A 27561-nucleotide genomic window follows, 5' to 3' on the forward strand; every position below is an offset into this window, starting at 1 on the left:
TTCTGAATCTATAATTTCTTTCTAGTATTCCTAGTCCAGCTTTCTAAGGTTATGGAAAATTGAGGGAAAGGAATTATATGTTTGTCACTCCTCTCAGAATTAGGAAATCATACCAAAAGAAATATGGCGAGGGAAAGCTATCCTTCCCTAGCCATTGAGTTTCTTGCATCTCCTACTCTAGAATTTGCCTCCATTTCAAGATCCCACTTGTGATGCTGATTCATTGTGGTTGGAAGTTTGCATCTCTGCTCTCCTGTCCATTGTTCCTAATGACTCACAGTGGAATCTTAGGGTCAGGTGGTGGCCACTGAGTCCCTGCTAGCCACATGGTAAACAGAGCTGTAGCATTACTGCCTGTTCTTCCCTTCACACCAGTTCTCCCAGCATTAAGCTTGTATTAAGGGCAAAGAGAGAAAGGGGAGATATTGTTCACCTCCACTTATTATGAAACCATCTCCCTAACTTTATTTGCTTTGTTTTTCACTTTGAGTTTGACCTATCTTATAGACACATGGCAGATGGGGAAGGGCTTAGTAACCCTTGCCCCCCAAATCACCTAAGACCCTAAGATAAATAATAAATCAATGATAAGAGGGCATGGAATAGGTATCATTTACATTTATGACACAAGAAATAATCCTCTGCAAAGTCTTCTGCAAAGGAAGAGTTTAAGAGTTGCTTGTCTATAGACTATCTCCATAGCAAACTAGAAACTATGTTTGTAAGCCTAGCATCAGACATTCTTCATTTTAGTTAATGCATTTTGACCACTTGGGGTGTGCCTGATCAAGGCACCAAAAGGGTATAGAAAGCAAAAGTGTTGTTTAAAAATCACTTCTAGAATAAAAGATTAAGAGGGCCATCAAATTATGATCTGATTTCTAAAATATTAATTTAACTTGAACTCAAAATTTTAGCATAAAGAAATAGGGGTAAGGATCAGAAATAAGGGGATCATTGATTTAAAGTAGGAAGACACCTTGGAGGTCATCCAATCCAGTTCCCTCATTTTACAGAGGCAGTGATGATCCCAGAAAACTTAAGAGATTGGCTCTAAAAGGATTTGGATTCCAGATCCTCATCTTCCTGAATCAGCTGACTCTTGCTTCTTGCTTAACACAACTGGATAGTTGTCTTCATTTAATTACTCTTTAAAAAAGACAAATTTAAGGTTCCATTTAAGGTTTCTTTATTTTCTTCATTTTTGCTTTAAAGGCAAGTGATTCTGTGTGTGTGTGTGTGTGTGTGTGAGAGAGAGAGAGAGAGAGAGACAGACAGACAGACAGACACACACTATTTTTAAGGTAAGGGACTAATAATGCAGCCTAATTTAGTGGATAAATAAGCTATTGTCAATGTGACTGAGTAAATCATGCCCTTTCCATGGCCCCCAGACAATTCTTTAAGACTATAAATTGCAGAGCAGTTGCTGATTTGTATTAATAGAAGTTTCCTAGGAATCCCTGACCCAAATATAATCACAGATCTTTAAATAAAAATATTTTAAAAAGCAAGATGAAAAGAAAAACATATGTTGAAGGGCATTTAGGTGGGGCAGTGTATAGAGTATCATCCCTGGAGCCAGAAAGATCTGAGTTCAGATGTGGCCTCAGATACTTGGAAAGTTACTGGCTATATGATGTTGTGCAAGTCACTTAACCCTTGCCTTGCCAAAAAAAATTACAAAAAAGAAATGTGAAAAACAGAGAAAATAAAAATATGTGTGAGAAAACTGAGGCAAGTCATTTCCCAAGGTTTGAATATTATTTCTCTTCCACCCCTCACTTTGAAAATTTATCCCCCCACTTTTAATCTTAAAATTGTGCTGAAGTATGTTATTGTTTATAGGAGTGTTTGTTTTTCTTATAGCATTTTATCATTAAAAAAATACCCCTCACCTCCATGAAGATCAGAGTTTTCTGGCATTAATCATACATGCATTTAAAAAAAAAAAACCTATTGAAAATGTTCTCTATTGTGTCCCTTGGTGGCATGTCCTAAATGGCTCCCTAATTGCTTAGCCTTAATCCTACCTTGATTGTAAAGGTATACTGAGACTCTTTTTTTTTGGTCTCTGAAATCCTAGAACTTTAGAGATAAAAGGAACCTTAATGATAAGCTAGATTGTCTATCTAGTTACAACTCCTTCATTTGACATATAAAGAAACAGGGACATAGATAGACAAAACAATTTTCCTGATTTCACACAACTAGTGGCACAGTATTTTAAAGATCAGTTTAATTAATATCTTTGTTTTTCTATAACTATTATCTCTATATAAATTTCCTCCCTTTTCCTCTAGTCATAGAGTCACTTTATATACCCCCCCCCCCAAAAAAAAGAAAGAAAGAAAGAAAGAAAAAACCCTAACACTTTAGCAAAACTATCCAACCGTGGGCTAATTGATAGTATATTCTAAGTTCCACATCCATTGTCCCCCATCTATGCAAAAAAGAGGAAAATAATTTTTTTTATCTCTTTTTTGAATCAAAACTTGGTCATTATAATTATATAATGTTTGATTTAGGTTTTCATTTGGGTTTTGGTTTTGGGTTTTATATTTACATTATTGTAACCATTGTATATGGTTGCAGAACTTCTCCTGGTTCTGCTTGCTTTGTTCTTCAATTTATTCATTCTCTCCACATTCCTCCAGTTCCTCTTAATCATTGTTTATTACAGTGTAGTAATGTTCCATTTCACTCACCAGGTTTTTTTTTTTTTTTTAGTCATAACTTAATTGATAAGTATTTGTTTTTTAAGTAAATTATTTCTAATTCTTTTTTAAAGCGAGTGGGAGGAACTATTGCTCCTACTGCTTTAAGTCCTAAACTCTATGAAGCTTTTAGATAAAACATAATATTCATTTACTTTGCCCAGGTACTAATTCTTCATAACTTTAGTGCTGGAACTGACCTGAGGGAACTTCCAGGCCAGCCTCCTCCTTTTACAGAGGAGAAGAATGAGAACCCAAGCCCCAAGAACCCAGAGGTGGTAGAGGGCAAAGGAGTTCAAACCCAGCTTAAATTTCTCTAAATCTCAAGATCCTGTCACTACACAAAGCTGCTTCTTTAATTTTGTGATAAGATACTACAGGAAACCTCACTTATTTAGAGTCTGCTAGTGATTCTTCAAAGACAAGTCTCAATGAAATTAATCTTTCTAGAAATTAAGTTAATGTATTAGAAAGATTTGCTCAACAAATATATTTTTAAACACAAAATGTTTTTTATTAAGTCTCTTCCACAAAAAATTCTCTGCTTATTACAAGCAATTTTTAATGATTCACTAAAAATGATTTTGGTAGGTACCATTTATTAAATTATTTTTCTTTATGTATTTGAAGCAAAGCAAGGTGCTTCAGTGGATAGCATATTCAGGAAGACCTTGGGTAGTCTCACTGTTCAAGTCTCATCCCTATGTGACCATGGGAAAAATCACTTGACCTCAGGCAATTTTCATCTTTTGAGTATTTTGGAGCCCTTTGGTACTTAGGTGAAATCTCTGCATCCCTTCCAGGAATCATGCATTAGGGAGGATACGGGAAAGGAAGGGAATAAGTATTGATTAAACACCTACTACATGACAGGAATTGTGTTAAGCACTTTATAAATATTATCTTATTGGATCCTCACAGCAACCGTGGGGAGTAAGGGATATTGTTATCCTCCTTTTATAAGGGAGAAAATTGAGACTGAAAGAGGTTAAATGACTTTCCTAGGATTAGACAGTCAAGTAAGTATCTAAAGCAGGTTTTGAATTCAAGTGATTATAAACTAGAACTAGCATACTGGAGCCAGCTCCTAGAGCCCCCAAGAGTGATTGTTAAATTTTCAGTGTGAGCACTTAGAGTTAGGAAATTGACAAAGATTACAACTAAAGGCTTGCTTTATTATTTTGTTAATTGTCTAGATTTAAGAGAGTGATGGGAAAAAGAAATTAATAATGAAGATTAAATTTAAGAATGTGTCCTGTGTACTTCTCCCATACACATACCTTACCTCAGCATAAAACTGGTTCTTAAACACTTCATCCCTGAACTCAGGTCTTCCTAATTCCAAGTCAATTGCATTAAACATCTAGTTGCTTAAAGATAGAATGTAGACAGAAGAAATAGTATTATAAAATAAGAAAAATTTGCAAACCAAAATAAATTTAGAGAATGGGAAAGTTGGATCAGCAGCCTTCTATAGGAAATGTATCTTTAAAAATTAAAAATACTTTTTTACATCTTAATTCATGCTCCTCATCCAGGACACACTACTGGACTCTCCCTGAACAATGACAGGCTGTATAAACTCACATACTCCACTGAAGTGATTGTTAACCAGGTTGGAGAATCACTCCAGGATGGCGCAGGCTACAAACTTTCTTCCAATGTGGATGTTGTACTAGTATGGAGGAATCCAGATGGGGATGATGATCAGCTGATCAAAGTCACGGTGAGTATTTTTTCTTCTTTGGCAGAAAATCTGCATGTCGGGGGAGATCCGGGAGATAGGCAGCCATCCACAGTGAGCTTCCATGTTTTTATACCAGTCACTAAAAGGTATCTATAGGTTTTATCTGCCATAGAACTTGGGCAACCATATTCTGCACTACCTGAAAGGTATGTACTTCTGGGTACCACACTTTAAAGAAAACACTAACAAACTAGAAGATGTGCAAGGGAGAGTGACCGGGTAAATGAAGGCATGCCATAACGAAAAGATTTAGGAGCTCTGGAGATATTTAGTTTGGACAAGAGAAGTATAGAAGTTAAAAGGAAACAGATATTCTCTCAAAAATAAGAAAGAACGTTTTAGTAATTGGAGCTGTCCAACAATGGAACAAACCGGGTTCCACAAAGCAAGAAGTATTTGAACCAGTGCTGTATTATCAACTGTCTAGCATGTTGTAGAAAGGCTTTGGCCATGATTGCTAACGTACTTTTCAACTTTAAAAATCTAAGGCTTTATGAGTCATTTTCTAGAACTTTTGTTTCCTGTTTCCTAAATTTAGCAGAGGCTACTAAATTCTTGATGGGAATAGCTTTGCTGTTATGAAAGAATACCTTTGTAAGAGGCAAACTTTTTGTTATATATATATAGAGAGAGATGTGTAATATTACATGGAAAATTATATGATCCAATGTAACTGAATCTGTGGAATATTAAAGTATTTAAAAATGAGGTTTACTCTCAGATATATGGTCTTTCTAGCCAAGTTAAAAACTCAATAGTCTTTCCTATTTTTTGAGTTGTTTCTCATTGGGCTATTCTCATACACTATAGAAAAAATCATGCTTATTTGTTCATTCACTCATTCATTCAATAAACATTTATTCAGCACTGATAAGTTGCATATTATGTTGTTAGTCACTGAAAGAAATGCAGAGGTTTTTTGTTTGTTTGTTTTTGTTTTTATTTTAATCCCATTCACTTTCTAGTAATTGGAGCTGTCCAACAATGGAATAAACAGGGTTCCACAAAGCAAGAAGTATTTGAACCAGTGCTGTATTATCAGCTGTCTAGCATGTTGTAGAAAGGCTTTGGCCATGATTGCTAACGTACTTTTCAACTTTAAAAATCTAAGGCTTTATGAGTCATTTTCTAGAACTTTTGTTTCCTGTTTCCTAAATATAGCAGAGGCTACTAAATCCTTGATGGGAATAGCTTTGCTGTTATGAAAGAATACCTTTGTAAGAGGCAAACTTTTCGTTATATATAGAGAGAGAGACGTGTAATATTACATGGAAAATTATATGATCCAATGCAACTGAATCCGTGGAATATTAAAGTATTTAAAAATGGGGTTTACTCTCAGATATATGGTCTTTCTAGCCAAGTTAAAAACTCAATAGTCTTTCCTATTTTTTGAGTTGTTTCTCATTGGGCTATTTTCATATACTATAGAAAAAAATCATGCTTATTTGTTCATTCACTCATTCATTCAATAAACATTTATTTAGCACTGATAAGTTGCATATTATGTTGTTAGTCACTGAAAGAAATGCAGAGGTGTGTTTTTTTTTGTTTATTTGTTTTTGTTTTTAATCCCATTCACTTTCTTTTTTTTAATTTTTTTTATTTTTATCACTTTTTTTTTTGACAGTACATATGCATAGGTAATTTTTTTTTACATTATCCCTTGTACTCCCTTCTGTTCCGAGTTTTTCCCCTTCTTCCCTCCACCCCTTCCCCTAGATGGCAGGCATTCCCATACATATTAAATATCTTATAGTATATCCTAGGTACAATATATATGTGCAGAACCGAATTTTGTTGTTGTTGCAAAGGAAGAATTGTATTCAGAAGGTAAAAATAATCTGGGAAGAAAAACAAAAAACAAAAAAAATGCTAACAGTTTTCAATTTATGTAAGTCTCTCCAAGCCTCTCTGTATTCCTCCTGTTGGTCAAGAAATGCAGAGTTTAAATGATATACAGTCTCTGTCTTTTTGGAGTTTACAGTCTAATATAGAGATGAGACACAGGTAGAAAATTATTCTGCCTAATATTACATGTAGACTACTCTAGAGAACTACAAATTAATGCATGGTCTAATAACATGCATTCTAAGAGGAAATGATTTTACTGACTCAGGAGATTAGATTATGCTCCACGGAGAAGATTACTCTGAGATGGGCTTTAAAGAGGGAATATTCAAAACATAGGGATCAACATGAACAAAGACTGAGAGAGGGCAAAAGATCAAGAGTGTATAGAAGTGTACTGCTTAATCAAGTTTGGCTTGAACCTCAAGTGCACACAGGAGATGAGTCTAGAAGATGCCATATTGAGAAGAGTCTTAAATGCCAGGCAAAGGAATTTGCATTTGTGTTACTCTTGTGGAAAGAATGTAAAAATACAGATTAGATAATAATACAATTGTAAGGATTCAGAATGTAATTCTGAATATTCAAAAGTAATTATTAATGGTCTGATGTCAACTTAGAAGAATCCTCCAGTCAGTGTGCTTTCAGATATAACATAACTGGTGTTTTCAAGCATTTTGATTGGTGATTTGAATAAAGACATAAATGGAATTCTTATTAATTCTGTATATGACATAAAGCTGAGAGGAATAATTAATAACACACTGAATTACTGTCAGAGTTCTAAGAGATCTGGACAAGAAAGAACACTTGAACAAATTAGGTAACATTAAATATAATGGGAATCATTGTACAATCTTATGCAAATTAAAAAACTCAACTTCAGAAATGTTAAAGCATGGCTAGATAACAATTCATCTGACAAAGATCTAAGCGTTTGAGTGGATTGCAGACTCAGTAGAAGCCAATAGTGTGATATGTCATTCAATGGGCTGCATTTCCAGAGAAAGACTGGAATAATTTGCATAAAGTATATTAAAAAAAAAAAAAACAACCTTAGGGAAACATGATAATTAACTCCAAGTATTTGAATGATACTATGGAAGAGAGACTAGATTTGTTCTCTTTAGTTCTAGCAAGCAGAAAAAGGAGCAATGAATAGAAGGGGAAAAATTATTTAGTCTTGATGTGATTCTAACAATTAAGACCACATAAAAATAGGAATGGGCTTCATTGTAAGATAGTCACTTCTATCCTCCATTGGATGGCTTTAAGCAAAGGCTACAGTAGAGCACTTAGTGGTGTACAGTATAGAGAAAACTCTTTTTCACATATAAGCAGAACTAGATGTCCCTTCAAGGGACTAGAGAGTCCTTTCCAACTTGAAAATTCTGATTCCATATGATATTATAGTTTTCTGAATTATGTACAAATTAGAATCAAGAGGGTTTGGGGAAGTTAGATGTGGGAATCTATCTGAATTAATCAGGAAATTGAAAAGAGAAAAGAGACAAATTCAACTCAAGTCGCTTGCATCTTAAAAAAAATCTGCCACCAGTCAAATAGATATTTGATATCAGGTTATTGTTTTAACCATCTTCTTAAACCTTATATAGCCTTTTGATGAAGCCATATCTTAGGGGATGAGGGTTAATAAGAATCCAAATAGTTTACTTTTATTCCTGTTTACCTTGTAATAACTTTTTCCATCTCACTTTCCATATCCCCATCTTTGGGGATAGATACAGGATATTTTCCTAATGTATTTTTCACTTGATTACAGATAAAAGATGTTAATGTTGAAAATGCAAATCAAAGGGAAGGAGAAAAGAACATCTTCAAGGGAAAAAAAATCTCTCAAATCATAGGAAAAGATAATTTGGCAGCTTTGCAGACACCAGTGCTTCTCCATTTGACTCGAGGAAAGGTAAGAAGCCATTTTTAAAGTATAAAAATCTTTTTTTTTTTTTCCATTTTCACCATTGCTTCTCTGTTATAGAGAGAGGACCTTGTGAGGTCAAAAGAAATGAAAAGGTTGTCCACAAATAGATAGTTTAGGACTTCTGTGAAGACATGAAGAATCCTAGACAAGTAAATCAACTAAATCAACTAAAATAATGCAATTAATCAGATGCTAAATTTCTTTTTGTTTTTTATTCATTTATGATTGCTATTATTTATAAAGAAATGTATGTGACTATAGAAAGAGGTGTTATTCCCCCATGACAGATAAGCATTAGGGAAAGCTATTATATAATTAAATAATTAAAGATGGTAGAATGTGGTGATCACTAAAGTTTAGAGAAATGAACAGAATAATGATAGAATTAAATAATCCCAAACAAACATAAACAATAAGACTTTCAAAGGGTAGAATATTGATAAATTTTATTTTAAAAATTAAGAAAATTCATAAATTACATCTAAATTTGAAAGTATTCCAAGCTTAAAATAATGATAATGATAGTTGATATGTATATAACATTTTCAGGTGTGCAAAGTATACCTGAAGTATACCCCATTTTATAGTTGAGGAAACTGAGGCTCTAAAAAGTTATATAATTTACCTATGGTGACACAGCTGGTAAGTGTTAGAAGTGGGTTTTTAACACAAGACTCTTCTAATTTCAAGTCTCGTACTTTTTTCACAAAAAAAGAACAGTATGTACTACTATAGTATTAGAAGTTAGGTGGCAATGTGGATAGAGTGCTGCGTTTAGAGATCAAATCTTCACACAAGAACTTACTTGCAACTGTGGACAAGTAACTTAATCATTCCCAACTTCAGTTTCTTCATCTGTAAAATGGGGATAATAACACTTCACAGAGTTACTGTGAAGATTAAATGCAATAAGATACAGAGTTTTATAAAACTATAAAGTGATGTTTTTAGTAATGATAATAAATTAATTCATTCAGAAATTAGTTAATAAACTTATTTGTAAGCATCCACTAGTTATATTCTAAGACTATTACAGTGGAGTCTAGAAAATATAGCAATCAATATTTTTAAACTATGGTTTATGTGATAATATTAGAATATCCAAAGAAAGCAAATCAAAGAAGATATGATGATTATGGAATTGAACTGAAGAAAAAATTTTAAAAGAACCTGAGCTTTATATAATCCTTATATTAAAATGTGTTATTCCACATGGCATGGAGGATAGAAATTGAGTCTTAGAGGACTGGATTCAAATGATAAAGGCCTGGGTTCAAGTCTTCCATCTCGTCCATACTGGCTTTGTGATTGTGAGCATATGACTCCACCCTTCAATGCCCTAGAAGGCTTTTCACAGCCATCGGTAGGAGGTACTGATCTGTATTGATAGGAGAAAATTTCCACATAGAGACTGTCAGTGAAATCATAGTTCTGTTTCAAAAAAAGAAGAACTATCCCTAAACAGTAAAAGAAAAAGAAAAAAACAAAAAAAAGGATGAGATAGAAACAATGGAGCTTAGCTTTTAAAACCTCAACAGCATGGAAGGAAGAATTATCTCACATAATTAAGATTAGAAATAGAGGTTTATACAAACTCTGGGGTAGCTAAAGTTTATCCTATAACAAAAGGCTATAGACTACGAAGAACATTTGGACCTGCAAAGGCTGTTGGGAAAATCCATGCTCTTTGGTGGAGTTGTATATCCTCCTTTCTTATTCTCCTCAAAGATCTGGTTACTCAACAGCTATATCCTTGATGACATGAAACTGTCTGCTTTTTTTTTTCTTTGCTTCCTACAACCTAACAAGACACGTGTACCAATATAATATTAATTGGCTTTATAATCTTAATGACTCCCAAGTGTCACCTCAGAGCAAAGTCTTTGTTATCACAAAAATAGATCGGCCCATACAGTTCAAAGGCTGCAATGTGCTTGCCACATCATTATTTCAGCAACTCAGACTCTTTCATGAGAGTTTCTTCCCCAGGTTAAAGTACATAATAGTATCTTCTAGGTATATAATGCAATAATTACAGGGGAAATGAGATGTTGAAGCTATGTTTTAGTCATGTCAGCGTTCTCAAGAATTCTTGCTTGGACATCTCATTTAAGTATGAATATGACAGTGTACCTTAGGAAAAATCACTAAGTCCCAGCTCCTCAGAGGCAAACAAACAAAAAAAAAAAGGGTTTACAATTCCTTGTGGCTGCTTCTTAACTCAGTCCCGGCTCATCAGGCTTTGATGTTCATCATCACAGGACTGGGCTTCCAGAACAGATTGAGCTTCTGATCCATAGATTGAATAATAACCAATTTTTCATCTCAAGCCAATCCACTCTGGAAACTGGCTATCTCATTTTTATCACCTACCATTGAAGTCAGAGTTGCCTAGTTCATTTTGTTTTAATGAAAATTCAGTCTCTTGCTGCAACATATGTTGTATGTTTTTTAAAAACTCTCAGCATAATCTGGGTACCTGCAGTGGACCCCTAAAGTGTCAGGGTCAAATCAAATCAACAATCACTCATTAAGTCGTGCTGTGGTTACAAAGAAAGGCCAAAGACAGACCTTGCTCTCATGGAGTTCCAAGTCTAATGGACAAGACATCCTGCAAACAATTTTTTACAAATAATCTAGAGGCAGGGTAAATGAGAAATAATCTTAGAGGGAAAACACCAGAAATAAGAAGGATTGAGAAGGCTTTTGTCAAAAGGTGTGAATTTAACTGAGAAACCAAAAGGCAGAGATGAAAAGGGAGTGTATTTCAGAGATGTGAGAATCATGTGAGAATCAGCAAAAGATCCATGTCACTGGATTATGAGGATACATGGAGGGCAGGAAGGTATGAGGAGACTAGAAAGGGCTTTAAAAATCATACACAGTCTTTTCTTTTGATGCTGGAGGTAATAGAGCACCTCGGGAGCTTATCTAAATACATGTATATCTCTATCTCTATCTCTATCTATCTATATATAGATAGAGATAGTTATATCTATCTATCTATCTATCTATCTATCTATCTATCTATCTATCTATATTATGCTAATGTTATGTTAGCTACATACAGAAGAGATTTTGAGGAAGGGCAATGGAGGTGGAGGGAGGAAATAAAGTAGTAGCTGAGATTTCACAAGGATAGGGAATTCCAGGTGAGGATACTCCCTCTGTCAGTGCTGTTTGTCATCTCTCCTCTTATAGAGAGTTGTCTAGCAGAGGTGTCAAACTCTCAACCTGTTTACTTGTTCAATCAGATTAATTTGTATTGGGAAATGTTTAACAAAAGGAATATAAATGTAATATAATACAGATAATCTTAATTTGTGGCTTCATGAGACAATGTGCAGCCTGCAAGGATACACTTCTGTTTAAGTTGGGACACCATTGGTAGAACACACTGAGGGATGTTAGTGACTTATCCAGCATGGCAGAACCAGTGTATTATCAGAAGTAGGGCATAAACCCAGATTTGAGCCCAGATCTCTACTTATTATGTCATGATGAATTATCATGTAACTATGAAGATACCCTAGGACTTCAGTTTTTCTGTTTCCTGCCCCATTTTTGCCTCTTACTTAAAAAGCTTCCTCATTCCCCTTCCCCCTCCTCCTTCACTTCAGCATCACCTCCCTCCCCCATTCTAATGGATGGGAGAACTGATTCATGTTTGCTAGGTCCCTACCTATTATTATTATTTTGAGGATTTTTTTCTTAGCTAGTAGGAGTTTTTGAAGATGCAGACTTGATTTTTGTACTCCTGAAAGATAAGCTTAGAGAATCTGAGTAGAGGCATGTTGGTTCTGGGGAAAGCCTTTAAACAATTCCCACTGAGTTCAATGAAGTATTTATTTCCTATCAGATTATAGCCTGAAAGCTTCCTCTCAGTCCTTCTTCCCATCTGTGGATACTTTCTCCCTCTCCCCCTGATTGCAGCCAGTAACAATGTGCCCCTGATGGTCTTTAGATCTTTAGACTTTAGGGGAATATTTTCAGGTGACCATTCTAGGCTTTTACATGGCCAGCACCCATTTCAAAATGGAATGAAGTCATCCTCCATGACCAGAGTATGATCGAACATATTCATCTCCTTGTTGTGAAATTGTGACCTTCATTCTACTACAGTAATGCAAGCTGCTGACTGACAGCTGCTGAGATAGAACTGTGTGCTTATCCACCAGCGATTAGAAAGAACACTGACTTTGAATTAGGAAAAGGGGGGGGGGTTAAATCCCAACTCTAATCCTTAGCCCCTAGCAAGCCCTTAATGTCTCTAGGCCTCAATTTTCTCATCTGCAAAGTGTGAAAGTTTAACAAATGTTTTCTAAAATCTTAAGTCCCATAATTCTGCCATAGAGAAGCAAAATTCAAGTATCAGCTGAGCTTCCACACTTTGCCAGTTTCACTTGAATAATAGAAGCTGGTATGAAGAATGAAAAGAAACAAATTCTCCCTTAAGATTTCATCTCAAACATAAGACTCTTGATTTAGAGCTGAAAATACCCCTAAAGACCTTCCTGTCTGGCCCATTATTTTGTTGATGAAGAAACTGATGCTTAGAGAGTTGAAGAGGACCCCCAATCTCTGCCCAGTAAGGATCAGGATTGGGATTTAAGTCTGGCTCTTCTGACTTGAGCCAATGAGCAAGCAGCCTCTCCATCATTATCTAGTTTGAGAGAAAAGTCACCATTAAATGTCTTCTGAAATCACCTAGATAAAAATCAAATCTAGAATCTATCATGAGCATAAAAGAAGAGCATCTATCAATAAGCACTTATTAAGCACCTGTTGTATGCCAGACATTGTGCAAGGCACTGGGAATACAAAGACAAAAATAAGTCTTTACATTCTATATAATACATTTTTTATGGAGAGGCATTGAAAAGAATATACATATTTATGTGTTATATAGGTGTACTTACACATGCAAATGTATGTGTATGTGTAGGCATATAGGTAAAGTGTTTCAAAAGTTTAACTCTTAGAAACTTTTGAGAAACCTTATGTATAGAACAAGTTTTTACTAGAGATGGATTCAAGTCAAAATTAGTATGATTCTTGACTCCTCCCTAATAATGCCAAAATGACCCTGAAAGTTTAAGATTTGACTTAAGATCTAAGCATACAAATCTAAAAAATCTTGGCTCTGAGGGGCAGCTAGGTAGTGCAGCACCAGCCCTGAATTCAGGAGGACCCGAGTTCAAATTTGGTCTCAGACCCTTAACACTTCTTAGCTGTGTGACCCTGGGCAAGTCACTTAACCCCAATTGCCTCAGAGGAAAAATATCTTCCTCTGAGGATAATAATAATAGTTTGTACACCATGTAACAAGAAATAAGGTCTATGGCCACCTTGTTTATATGTTCGCTATCTTAGCACTAAGAGCCATCAAAATATATGGACAATCTGCCTTAAAATCAGCAAACATTTGTTATCCTAAGAATGAATCAGAGATTCAGGTTATAATTAATGTAAGGTTATCTACATAAAAATATAAGGCATGTTTTTTTACTGGTTGGAAGGTTGTGCTATAAAATAATAATACTCTGGGATTTTTTCCTACCAGATCCTAATACTTGTCCTTTGAAACATCTAGAAAATAGGCCAAACCAGTGATCTCATATAATCTGCACCCTATCATATGAGAAATCAATCATGGTCTATTTCTTAACACAGGTGCAGTGGTAGTAGACCTTAGATTCACTTTATTCCTGGAAATTATCCTAACCTACCTCTGATTTGGAAGATTGGAATGCATGCTGATCATGCTGTTGAAAAATGGAAAAGACCTGGTTTATGATATAACTCATGAGAAAACTTATATTTGATGCTGACTGTTTGCCAGTGATTTGTTTGAGAATATGATGCTTGGCGTTTTCAGACACTGAGATCATTGTTTCAATTTCCTTTTAACTGGAATAAACACTAGCCTGACATGCATGGGTTCAACCACCGCAGAGACTAAGAAAGATTACCATGTTCATTTTATTAGTAAATTTGGTAATAAGCTTAGATCCTCTTAGACAAAGAGAAGTAGAACCTTGAGGTAATCTGAGGAATGGGAAGGAGAAAAGATCCTATGTGCTCAAGCAAAATTATAAATTTCTTCTGCTAATTGTGTGAATTTTCAATTCTTTGGATAATTGTTCAATTTTTTCCTTCACTTTCTGAAGCCACAGTTTATATTAGGCAAAAAATGATGAGAAAGGATGTACCTCTATATGAATACTATCAAATTAAATTAGGTGATATTTATTAATGCATATGTGTGTCTTGCTCCATCCTTTTCCCTAACTGTGCATGTGTTTATACCTAGTATGCACGTTAGAACTCACAGCATGACAGTCTAGTAAATTGGCTTTATTGGAAGTCAAACTTATGATAAAGGACAGTCAGTGAGGATGAAACAGATCTGCTGCTGCTCTAAGTGGAATTGGGCACACTTGCTGAGGCCCTCAAAGGAATGAAGCACCACTACCAACAAAATTCTAGATTTTTATACGGTTTTTATCAGGATTAACCATGTCTAGGAATTGTAAGAAGGGAGCCTGGACCTGAAACTGATTCTTGCTCATGGGAAGTAGTGAGAAGGAAGCATTCTAGTGTGATTGGTGATTGGTGATCAGTTAATATTCAAATGCTCTGTCACTGGGAAAGGGGCCTGTGGCATTACTTCTTGACAGATTGACTCAGGGGTTTTAAGCTTCCTTAAAACTTCTTCATTTAGAACAATGGGATAATATTATATTTTGAATAGATTGGGGTCAATCACTAAGTCTCAAAAATTGATCTTCTAGATAGTCACTTTAAATATGTCTAGGGTTTATAGCAAAAAAGGAAAATAGCCTGCAGTAGTACTTGTTCTTTCTCTAGAAAAGTACTTAGCTTTCAACATTTCCCCTTTAAGCGAAGTTTTTCAAAAAATTTAAAGGCTTGGTACTAGAATAACAGATATTAAGGGGAAGAATCTGATTCTCTTTGCCATTGATTTAATGATGTCTAATTGATAATGCTTATCTTTCTTTTGTATTATTTCTATTACCTTAGGTTACAAACTACTACTCATATCCAAGTGAACCAGTGGGTGTACAAAATCTCAAGAGAGGACTGGCCAGCCTGTTTCAGATGCAGTTAACCTCTGGAACCACCAACGAGGTTTGAACTATAGAGGATTATCATGAAACAGCTATAACTTTTCATTCAGTAATTAAGAAAAAAAAAACAAAACTGATGCCCTAGGTTATAATTTTTTTTCAATAAGTAAGCTCCCTACCATGTAAATCCATCAAGGAAAAAAATCTCAAAACTCTTAAACTTAAATGTGTATTTAATTTTAAGGTAAACAGATTCTCCTATTGACTATATCTAAAAATGTATGTCTTATTCTACATCTTAAATCCATCATCTTTCTGTTGAGAGGTAGATAGCATGTTTCATCATCAGTCCTCTACAATTGTGGTTGATCATTTCACTGATCAGAATTTCAAAGTCTTTTATTTCTATAGTTATTGTTTATTTATTTTTAATATTTAGTTTCAAATTTTATTTCCCCCTCTCACACCTCCCACAGTTATTAAATAGGCAAACAATATAATATCAATTGTACACATGAAATCATGCAAAACATACTTCTATATTAGTCATATCACAAAAAGGGAAGAAAAATAAAGTCAAAAATTATATTTCAGTTTGCACTCAGAGGAGGCTAGTATTTTTCATCATGAATCCTTTCAAAGGAGCTAAGTGTTTCACTGTCGATCATCGTTACAAAATTGCTGTTATTGGATACAGTGACTTTCTGTTTCTGGTCACTTTGCTTTACATCAGTTCATATAGGTCTTCCCACAATTCTCTGAAAGCATCTTCCTTGTCATTTCTTATAGTACAATGGTACTCTGTCACAATCCTATGCCATGTCTCGCCTAGCTGCTGTTCAACTGATGATTATATCATAAAAAAGAGCTGCTATAAATATTTTTTCTTTTTTCTTTGAATTAATTGTAGTACAGACCTATAATAGTATTACAGGATCAAAGGACATACACAGTTTTATAGCCTTTAGGTATAGTTGCAAATTGTTCTCTGGAATAATGGAACAATTTTACTACTGTGCCACTATTTGTTAGTGTACTTATTTTCCTTCATCCCCTCTAGCATTTGTTATTTCTGATAAGTGTGAGGTGGTACCTCAGAGTTGTTTTAATTTGCATTTCTCTAATCATTAGAGATTGAGAGCATTTTTTCACATAATTATAGGTAGCTTTGATTTCTTCTTCTGAAAACTGCCTGTTTATATTTTTGACCATTTATCAATTGGTAATGACTCTTAATTTTATAAACTTCATTCAGTTCCTTATATATTTGAGAAATGAAGTCTTAATCAGAGATATTTGTTACAAATTTTTTATATTATTTCATTGTCTACGTCTTTTAGTAAAATGTAGTTTTCCTGATTATCCCTTTTATGTTTGTTTTTGCTTTTGCTTTGTCAGAGATCATAATTCTGCATTTGCTCTTTTTTACTTCAGCTGAAGCACAATCAATTCTGCTCCAGTCCCTTATTTTAACTCTGTGTATCTTTCTGTTTCAAGTGTGTCTCTTCTAAACAACATATTTTTGCATTCTAGTTTCTAATCTGTTTTGCTACCTACTTTGGTTTCATGGGTGAACTCATTTCATTTACAACACAATTATGTTATTAAACTATTTATTTTCTTTTGTCTATCCTCTCTTTTTTTATCCTATTCCTCCTCAAGTCTTTTAGAAGCTGCTAAATTTTATATGATTCTGACTATGACTGAAATATTTGAATTGTTTCTTCCTGGATCCTTCCAATATTTTTTTGCTTGACTTGGGAGCTCTGGAATTTGACTATATTGTTCCTGGAAGTTTTCATCTTTAAATCTCTTCCAGGAGATGACCACTAATGTCCTTTGATTTTTATTTCTGGTCCAAAGATAACAGGCAGTTTTCCTTGATAATTTCTTGTCATATGATGTCTATGTTCTTTTTTTTTTTTCATCATGGCTTTTGGAGAGTCAAATAATTCTTACATTTCTCCTTAATCTGCTTTCTAGGTCAGTTAGTTTTACAGTGTAGTATTTCACATTTTTTTCATTCTTTTGATCTTGTTTTATTATTTGATATATCATGGAGTCATTAATTTCTACTTGACCAATACTAATTTTTTTTTCTGAGGCATTTGGGGTTAAATGCCTAAGGTCAGGCAGCTAGTAGGAGTCTGAGGCCAGCTTTGAACTCAGGTCCTCTTGACTTCAGGGATGGTACTCTATCCACTGCATTATCTAGCTGCTCCGTAGACCAATTCTAATTTTTTTGTTATAGCTTTTTATTTACAAGATATATGCATGGGTAATTTTTCAACATTGACAATTGCAAAACCTTTTGTTCCAACTTTTCCCCTCCTTCCCTCCACCCCTTCCCCCAGATGGCAGGTTGACCAATACATGTTAAATATATTAAAGTGTAAGTTAAATACAATATATGTATACATGTCCAAACAGTTATTTTGCTGTACAAAAAGAATCAGACTTTGAAACAGTGTACAATTAGCCTGTGAAGGAAATAAAAAAGGCAGGCAGAAAAAAATAGAGGGACTGGGGATTTTATGTAGTGGTTCATAATCATCTCCCAGAGTTCTTTCTCTGGGTGTAGCTGGTTCAGTTCATTACTGCTCTATTGGAACTGATTTGGTTCATCTCATTGTTGAAGATGGCCACATCCATCAGAATTGATTGTCATATAGTATTGTTGTTGAAGTATATAATGATATCCTGGTCCTGCTCATTTCACTCAGCATCAGTTCATGTAAGTCTCTCCAGGCCTTTCTGAAATCATCCTGCTGGTCATGTCTTACAGAACAATAATATTCCACAATATTCGTATACCAAAATTTATTCAGCCATTCTCCAATTGATGGGCATCCACTCAGTTTCTAGTTTCTGGCCACTACAAAGAGGGCTGCAACAAACATTCTTGTACACACAGGTCCCTTTCCCTTCTTTAAAATCTCTTTGGGATATAAGCCCAGTAGTAACAATGGGTCAAAGGGTATGCACAGTTGACCAATTCTAATTTTTAAGGAATTATTTTCAGTGAGCTTTTGTACTTCTTTTTTCATTTGGCTTTTTAAGATGATATTTTCTTGAGTATTTTTGTGCTTCTTTTTTTAAAAACCAAGATGTTAGTTCTTGTTTCATATTTTTTTGCATCATTTTATTTTCCTATTTTTGCCTCTACCATTCTTATCTTTCTTTAACTTTCCTAAGAATTATTGTAGGACTTCTGTCCAATTAGCTTTTTTTTCTTTGAGGCTTTGCTTATAGCTATTTTTATATTTTTGTCTCCTTCTGAATTTGTTTTTTGGTCTTCCCTACCACCACAGTATTTTTTATTGTTCAATTCTTTTTTATTTCCATTTCTCCAGCCTATTTCTTGACTTTGAAATTAATGTTAAAATTGGGTTCTACTCATTTGGGGGCTGGGTAGTAGGAAGGTACTGTTCTAAACTTCAGGCTTTTTCACGCTGCTGTTTTTAGAACTAGTTCTGGGGATCTTCAGGTTTTCAGTGCTTCCAAAGTAATGTGCTCTGGAAAGAGATGTCACTGGCCTCCAGGTTTGTGCTCTGGTCTTTAATCAGGAAAAGTTCCTAATCTCCTGCAACCACCAATGCTAGTGCTCCTTTCTGCCTTAGAACTGTGTCCAGGGCCCCTACTCCCTTGTGCTCCTCTGTACCTTGGAATTGTGACTGAGATTGTCTGTGAGTAAGAAAGTTGCCAATTAGTACTAGTTCAACTCAAGGCCAGCAAGATTCCTCTGTAATCTCTTTCTGATCCATTCTTTGATCCCCTTACCATCTCTGGACTAAGAGCTCCCAAATCTGCTATTGCTGCTGTCACAGACACCTTCAAAAGGTTTTTGAAATTGTTTGTCTTTACAATGCTATTGATATTGTATACATTGTTCTCCTGGTTCTGCTCCTTTACTATATATTGGTCCATACATATTTTCTAAGATTTCTCTGAAATTATTCCTTAATTCATTTCTTTTGACACAACAGCATCCCTGTTGTAACTTAAAGTCATTCAGTGAAAGCAGTTACACAGACAGACCCTTGATTAGGACTGCTTTATCCTGGTAAAACACAGGGGAAAGAAGTACATTGTAAAGTGGAATTGTTTGGGTAGTATAATTTAATTTTGATAGAAATACAAATGTCTGTTACAAGCACTAGAAGAGAGAAGAGGCAAGAAGTTCAGTTGATTAGATGCCCTGGAGCCAAGTGAAGCTCTAGAACTGGATGAAACTTCAAAGCTCATTGAATGCAATCCTTCTAATTTGACAGCTGAGGAAACTGAGATGTAGAGATATGATGTGGCTTGTCTAAAGTCACACCGAGAACAGATGAGAAAGCCAGGGTTGGAGCTCCAGATTCAGCATTCCAGGTTCATGTTGCAGATGAGAAAACAAAGCCAGAAGGTCCAGTGGATTTCCAAAAGTTAGTAACTGGAAGTACTAGAACTTTGTCTAGCCATCATACTGACCACATTTCAGATAGATCCATTATATAGGGGAGAAATATATTCAGACAAAGAAAGCTATTATGAAGCTATTATGATTATAGCCAAGGGTAGAGGCCCAGCCAAGATAACTCAACTAAATTAAGATAGACTCTAGATACAAATCAAGATTCAAATAATAACAACAACAAATTGGAGGACGATCATTAAAATCTAACAATAGAGCCCTTTGGGCCTCTTTTCCAACAATCTGAGCTATCAGAAGGTGACATCAAGGCAAAGTTTCACCCATAGCGAGCCTATTTTCCTAAGTCTCATTATTGGCAGGTATCAAAGAATATCAAGGAAATGCATTTTGTGGTTCCTGAGTTGCTTATGGGGTTATGGTAAGATTCAGCTGAAAGTCACAGGAAAAATAATGATATGTTAGAAGAAATGTACTTCCACTTTCTCCTCCCATTCCAGGTGACCTATAAAAAATTATAATTGCCTAGTAGTAAGTAAGGGTGACCTTTCTCAAGGCTTTTCTCTTAGAATCATGTAATAAATGAGTTCATTCCAAATTATGTTTCCTCTTTTTAAAAAAATTTAGGTGGACATTTCTGGAAATTGTAAAGTGACTTATCAAGCCCATCAAGATAAAGTAACCAAAATTAAGGCCCTGGATACCTGCAAAATTGAAAGGCCTGGATTTACCACTCAAAACAAGGTATGAACAAGCCTTCATATTTCAGAGTTTCTAAAAAGTTGTTCTTTGGGAAATGGAAAAGGAGCAAGCATTTATTAATCATCTCCTATATGTCAGGCATGTGCTAAACACTTTACAAATATCATCTCATTTGATATTGATTTGGCATAATAAGTATGAAAAGAGAAGATAGAGAACAAACAAGTATATTTTGAGTCTTTGGTCAAATAGAGACTCCATTGTAGATATGCCTACCATACAAACTAAAGGGATGGTTACTTTGTTTTCTTAACTTGATCCAGAAATAAATAACTGAATCTTCTTGTTGTTCTTATAAAGTGCTTTTTTTCTTGTTTTTCCTTCTGTTCCCCTGCCACAGGTTTTAGGGATCAGTTCCAAAGCAGTATCTCTAACCAGTTATAAAATAGAAGACAGTTTTGTCACAGCAGTTCTGGCAGAAGAGAGCTATGGTTTTGCTCTCAATTTCCAAAGAATGGCTACGGGCAAAATAATATCTCGGTAAGATAAATATTTGAAATTTTAATTAAAACAAATATGATGTTAGGATTACTAGGTGAGAACTCAGGTTGTCTTGATAGAAGGAGCAAGCTCATTGGCTTAAGTGGTTCTTCCCAGAAGCCCTTGCATTATCCCACGCCCATTCTCTGGGAGGATAAAAGACACAATATTGGGCCTGGAGAGCAGATCAGCATGGAGAAGGACAAGAGCTGGAGGAGATTCAGAGCCAGGATTCAAGAAAAAGACTCTGCATTGCATCAGGCTTGACGGGGCTCTCTGCAGGAAGGGAAGTCACTTCTAAGGACAAGAGTTAACAGCAACTGCCTGGAGACAACGGTTCACTACAGGAAGAAGAATCTGTCTGAAAGATTTGAGTAGACACAGCAGATCTCTTCCCAGAGAGCGATCCGGCAGCTTCTGGAGACAACAGCACGCTACACTTATGCTGAACTATTCCTTCTCCGGCTCTTTGAGTCGATTTAACGAAATTTAACGAGCTGTCGTCTCTAGAAGCTGCCGGATCACTCTCTGGGAAGAGATCTGCTGTGTCTACTCAAATCTCTCAGACAGATTCTTCTTCCTGTAACGAACAGTTGTCTCCAGGCAGTTGCTGTTAACTCTTGTCCTTAGAAGTGACTTCCCTTCCTGCAGAGAGCCCCGTCAAGCCAGAAGTAGTGCAGAGTCCTCTCCTTGAATCTCCTCCAGCTCTTGTCCTTCTCCATGCCGATCTGCTCTCCAGGCCCAATATTGTGTCTTTTATCCTCCCAGAGAATGGGCGTGGGATAATGCAAGGGCTTCTGGGAAGAACCACTTAAGCCAATGAGCTTGCTCCTTCTATCAAGTCAACCTGAGTTCTCACCTTGTAATTGTCCAGACAACCTGAATTCTCACCTTGTCACTGTCCAGACAACCTGAGTTCTCACCTAGTAATCCTAACAATATATTGTTCTCTTCAGTTCATTTCTCTGATTGGCACAACTTTTTTAAAATATAAAAGCTAAAACAAAATAAAACTAAAATAAACAAATAAGAACCTTATATGTTTCTGTTATTTGATTGTGAAAGAGTGAATTATACTTAAAAAAGGAAAGGACTCTAGAAGAAGCCTGGCTTGGTTAAGAACTGGCCTTGGAATCAGCAGGTGCTTGGGTCCTTCTTGGACACATCCTTTAATTTTATAGTGATGGGTTTCTCCCCTCTTGGCAGAGCAAATGCTTCTCTGATTGGATAAAAAAAAAAAAACTCCCCTGAGAATTTCCTATTTCTGTAAAATCACAGCTATAATTATAAAGGAAGAAAGAGAAGAAATTATTTATAAAGGGAACATTTCAGATATACTCTCTGGTCTATTTTATTACAATATCTTGAGCCTATATTTATATGTTATTTTGATTTTTAGATTGGGTTCAGTAGCAGTTCCCATGCTACTAGCTCATAAAAGATAGCAGATCATTTTTAGAGTTTAGTTAAGAAATGAGAAATCTCAGCCATTGAATGTTGAACTATTCCCTTGCATTATTTGACATTCTCTTCCTATTTGCTTGGATGTGAATGCTGATCATGAGATCTTTTTTCCTTGGTTGTTTTACAGGCAGAAACTGGAGCTAAAGACAACAGCAGCAGGCCCAGGATTGATGCCTGGAAAAAAGGTCGATGCTGTGGTTAAGGCTGTGGATTCCAAATACGCATCTATGCCCTTGATTGGACAACTCTTCCAGAAGGAATGCAAGCGGTGTCCTTCTGTAAGTTCTCATGGCTCTTCCTGCTGCTATGGAGTGGAATGACAACCACTCACTTGGCTTCTGTTCAATTCCATAAACATTTATTAAGCATATGCTGAATGCTTCACATTGTACTGTGAACTTACATTCACCTGGGGGGACAGAGTATGTACAATGTGCACACAGAATATGATCTAGGACCAGAGACTGAACCTGTCATTTTAGTACTGCAGAGTATTGCTGGTTGGGGAAACTTTCACTATGAACTGCCTTCTCTGAAGTTTAGTCTTAAAGAAGAGATTCTTAACCCAGGATTTATGGAACTGATCTGTTAACTTGGATGGGAAGAAAATTATATATTTATGCTTGTATAATTGGTTTTCTTTGTAATCCTGGACATTTTATTTTATGCATTTAAAAACATCATTCTGAGGAGTCCTTAAGTTTTATCAGACTGCTACACCCCCAAAGAGGTCTACTACACCCCCCAAATTAAGAATCTGTCTCTTAGGGAATTGCCTAGAATAGTGACAGGCTGAGTAACAAGGCCACACAGCCAGTATGTTTCAAAGGTGAAACTTGAATTTAGATTTTCCTGGTTATGAAAATTTTGTCCACTAGAGATATAAAATATATGCATAATAATTTCAGGAAAAAGAAAGTGCTTAAAACTGAGAGAATCAGGAAATATCTCATGGAAAAGGTAGCGATAGTCTGCTTTTTTTTAAGTAACAGATCAGTTCTTTGAAGAAAGTCAGGTAGATGAGGATGGAATGTATTCCAGATATGCAAAGTCCCAAAGGTGGAAGATAGAATAGATAGGAACAGCCAGTAGGCCAGTTTGACTTTAATGGGAAATATATGAAGGGTACTCATATGAAATAAGATTCAAAAAGCAAATGAGAATCTGATTATGGGAGTCTTTAAATATCAGGCTGAGGGGTTGTAGTTTTTCCTAGAAATAATAAGGGTGGGAAGGTTGACATTGAATATTGCTGAGAGGTGACATGATCATATGTATATTTCAGAAATAACAGTTCAGTAGTTCTTGAGACCAACTAGGAGAGAATTATAATCATGTAAATATAAGGTGAAGATTCTGACAGAAATGTGAAAGAAGAGGATAGATGGGAAAGATGCTGTGAAGAATGAATGTGACTCATCAGCTAATTGGATGTTAGGATGTTAGGAAGAAGGAACACTCATGGATGATACCCAGGCCAAAAGAAGGAAGCTTGGAGGAGGAATGCATTTTGGCCAAAATATGAGTTCTATTTTAGACACATAGAGTTTGAGATGCCTTGATTAATTGCAATCAATTCATTTGAAGACAGATTCAAACTTAGAGGCTAAATAATTTAATCTTAAAGTACAGGTAGTTCATACATCTTATCTAACTCACAAATAACTTGGCTCACCATATTTTGGTTCTAAGAGTAGCCCTGAGAGGTCAGGGATAATTTTATGATATTGTTCTAAGCTCTCTTTGGAGTACTCCCCCCCCCCAGATTACAAATTGAATGTTCATTTAATAAATAGTTTGGAGAAAGAGTTATTTTTAAGATTGTATCATGAGATCAGTTGGTACCCAACATTTGTGACAAATTTTCCCTCCACTACATGCAAAATTCAGGGGAAAGTGGGCTCAGGCTTGGATTGCACATACTAAAAAATGATGCCTTGCTGGATGTGTTTTTCTCCCTTTCATGAGGTTCTCAATAATTTCCCCCTTAGGTGGGTGTGTGTTCATTTTGCTGGGCCCCTTGGAGAGCCAGGAGTCCAGCCTGACCATGGCTCTTGGCGATGAATACAGTTCATAGATGCCATTTAGGACTTGGATTAGAAGCTCAGCTACTTTCCTGGGCATATTATGTGAAAATACTAATGGGAAGATGAGTAATCTGACAAGTCCTCCTCTAAACTAAAGTGGGGAAGAGAGAGGCAATTTGGACAAAACTTTTCCTTTTCCATCAGGCAGACTTATCTTGTGAAGAGTCTCAACTAAGACTCTACACACATATTCCAGTTTCTGGAATCCTCTCCTTTCTCAACTGTTTGCTAATTTGTAGACAATCCCTAGGGCAGGTCCAAGTTTCCTTGACCCAACTATCTGTGATTCTTGTGTAACTAAAGACATTTTAGCACTTGTTTGTGGTTTGATAGCCCAGTTTGTGGTTTATACAAGCTATGATCCTACCTTTACAAACAAATACCAAAAAAATGTAATTTCATCAAAGAAAATGACAACAAAGAGACAATTTTAAAAACATTAGGGTTATAGCCAAAGCTACATTTTAGGAGAAAATTTATATCTTTTAAGAAAATATTGGCAAATTAGGCAAACAGAAAAAAATAGCACTTTTGAAAATCAAAAAGAAAACAAAATCTATTGAATTGATGAGTAAAAAACTAGGAACTAGTTGTTTTTTTTTTTTTTAATTAGTGAAATGGACAAAACATTAGGTAATCTTATTTTTTTTAAAAAAGAGAGAGAATTGGCAAATAGTTTTGCCAAATCAAAAGTGAAAAAGGAGAATTTATAGCTATAGAACACATATACTTCTCTACCCTCTACTCCATGCTTTAAAAACATGAGGTCACTAGTAAAGTGACTACAGACACTTGTAGAAACAAGTTAATTGAGGAAAAAACAAAAAAAATATATTTTTTTTTACTTCTCAAATATTCTAGGAATGAATGTAAAATCTACCCTTTTTTTTCCAACTCAGCTTTGACCTCAGTTTAAAACTCTATAAAATAATAACAAGGTGACCTATAAGTGAGTGACTACTATTTTAGGTCTTTTAGGTTGAGAAATACATTAAGCATGGTTATATCTGTGATCTAATAAGGACATAACACAACCCAATATATATGGTCCCCATAACTGAAGGCAATAACAAAAGTGTGTTGTAGTGTGTAGAGATTTTGCTAACACATTGGCTTATGTTACTTGAAACTTACAAAATAGGATTTGTTCTAAGGAAAAATAATTAGCTCTTTGTAAATGATTCTGAGAATAAGGCATCACATTGAAAGCATCACACTGGATATGAACTGGTAGTCATGTTTTTCAGCTCTCTGAGTTCTGGCAAACCAAGAAAAACCAATTGCAACCTGACAACTTGGGCAAAGCTGAATCCGCCAGAAGCTTCTTAGACCTCATCCATCACCTCAGGGCAGCTAAAAAAGAAGAGATTCTTCAGATTCTCAAAAAGGAAAAAAAAGAAATCCTGTAAGTCTCTGGAGCCATCATATGCTTTTCTAAGGTCAAAAATGAAACTGGGGCAAAAAAAAAAAAAAAAAAGCTCTTTACTTGGATGGTCGTTAAACAGAGAATGGATTTGAGAGCAAAGCTAATAGAATTGTCTGTTTTCTTGACATTGTGTGGGGGGGTACTTTTGTCACAACCTTATGAGTCACTTGACCAGAAAAGGATTTCACAGTTACTGTGCTTAATAGAAATGAAATCTTGATAAGAAACATGTTGGAATATTTAAGAACAAAAATTGATCTTGTCCTTGTGCTTGGGAAACAAGCAAAAGGCATAGCTCAGTGACTAACACATAATAGGTGCTTAATAAATGTTGATTGATAGCCAGGAGAAAGCTGTGTATATGCTTCTTCTGATGCTATTGATATAATATTTTTGAATATTGAATAAACTTTATTTAGATTTTAAAAGGCTTCAATCCTGGTGGGGGAAAAAGGTGACTTCAGTTGAGAATTGTAATTTAATTCAATAAATGAAAAGATCAACAAAAATTTAGTAAGTACATACAATGTTCCAGCAGGTATTGTTGATACAAAGACAGAAATGAAACAGTCTCTGTCCTCAAGGAACTTTAACTCTAGTGCAAACAAAACATTTAAAAAAATTTGGGGGGGGGGGAATTGGGAAGTCAGGAGTTCCCTCAAGATGCCATGGTTTAAAAAAAAAAAAAAAAAGCTTGCGGGTCAGAAACAGAGTTAGGAGAGGAATGATTGAGCCCTTCTTTAAAATTGAGAGTCTTGAAAGAATCCCTCTTTTGGGAAGAGGGGCATAAGGATTGCAGGGATGTTTCAGGGTGACAAGAATAGTAAGAATAGTATTGGGGGCAACTAGGTGGCACAGTGGATAGAGCACCAGCCCTGAAGTCAGGAGAACCTGAGTTCAAATCTGGTCTCAAGACACTTACTAATGATACTGGGCAAGTCACTTAACCCCAATTGCCTCAGCAAAAAATAAATAATAGAGATTGGTAGTGAACTCTGGAGGGTCTGCAGCAGAATTGAAGAATGAGCTTTGAAGAAAGTAAGGGATTCTCAAAGGCAGAGGGGAGAAGAAAATACATTCCAAACAGGACATGTCCAAATAGGACAGCCTATACAAATGCCTCTTTTAATATATATTTTTTCTCACAAAGACTCTCTATACATTCAAGGTGAAGTAAAAAAAAACAACAGTAAATCATCCTGATGATTCATACCAAAAAATTTCCCAAATTATCTGAATATTTCTGAAGAATAGTAAGCTTCAAGAATGGTGACTTGTCTTGTAGACAGAAAGCTGATTTCTGAACTCAGAAGACCTCATGATCCACCTAAGACATATATTGGCTTTTTAACCTGTATAAACTCTCACTGCCTTAAGACAACTTAGATTATAACTTGCAGTGAAGGTTCCAACTTGCATAGGTAGAAAGGCAGCTAGTGGAGTCAAATTAAGCCTCAGACACTAGTTGTGACTTTAGCAAGTCACTTAATTTCAATCTACCTCAGTTTCCTCAACTCTAAAATTGTGATAATAGTAGCATTTACCTCCCAGTGTTTTATGAGGTTTAAACAAGGTAATATTTA

General features: G+C 35.4%; 1 protein-coding gene across 1 annotated transcript in view; it reads left to right on the forward strand.

Moving 5' to 3' along the window:
• The window catches only part of MTTP (microsomal triglyceride transfer protein), a 78867-nt gene that overhangs the window by 20337 nt on the left and 30969 nt on the right, over positions 1-27561 (forward strand). The window contains exons 4-10 of the mRNA XM_074275084.1: positions 4256-4443; positions 8099-8242; positions 15302-15409; positions 20387-20503; positions 20862-21001; positions 22593-22743; positions 25800-25957. Of these exons, the coding sequence (XP_074131185.1) occupies positions 4256-4443; positions 8099-8242; positions 15302-15409; positions 20387-20503; positions 20862-21001; positions 22593-22743; positions 25800-25957 (1006 nt within the window). The remainder of the gene's footprint in view (positions 1-4255; positions 4444-8098; positions 8243-15301; positions 15410-20386; positions 20504-20861; positions 21002-22592; positions 22744-25799; positions 25958-27561) is intronic.

The sequence above is a fragment of the Sminthopsis crassicaudata genome, chromosome 6 (genome assembly GCF_048593235.1).
Source record: "Sminthopsis crassicaudata isolate SCR6 chromosome 6, ASM4859323v1, whole genome shotgun sequence".
Lineage (NCBI taxonomy): Eukaryota > Metazoa > Chordata > Mammalia > Dasyuromorphia > Dasyuridae > Sminthopsis > Sminthopsis crassicaudata.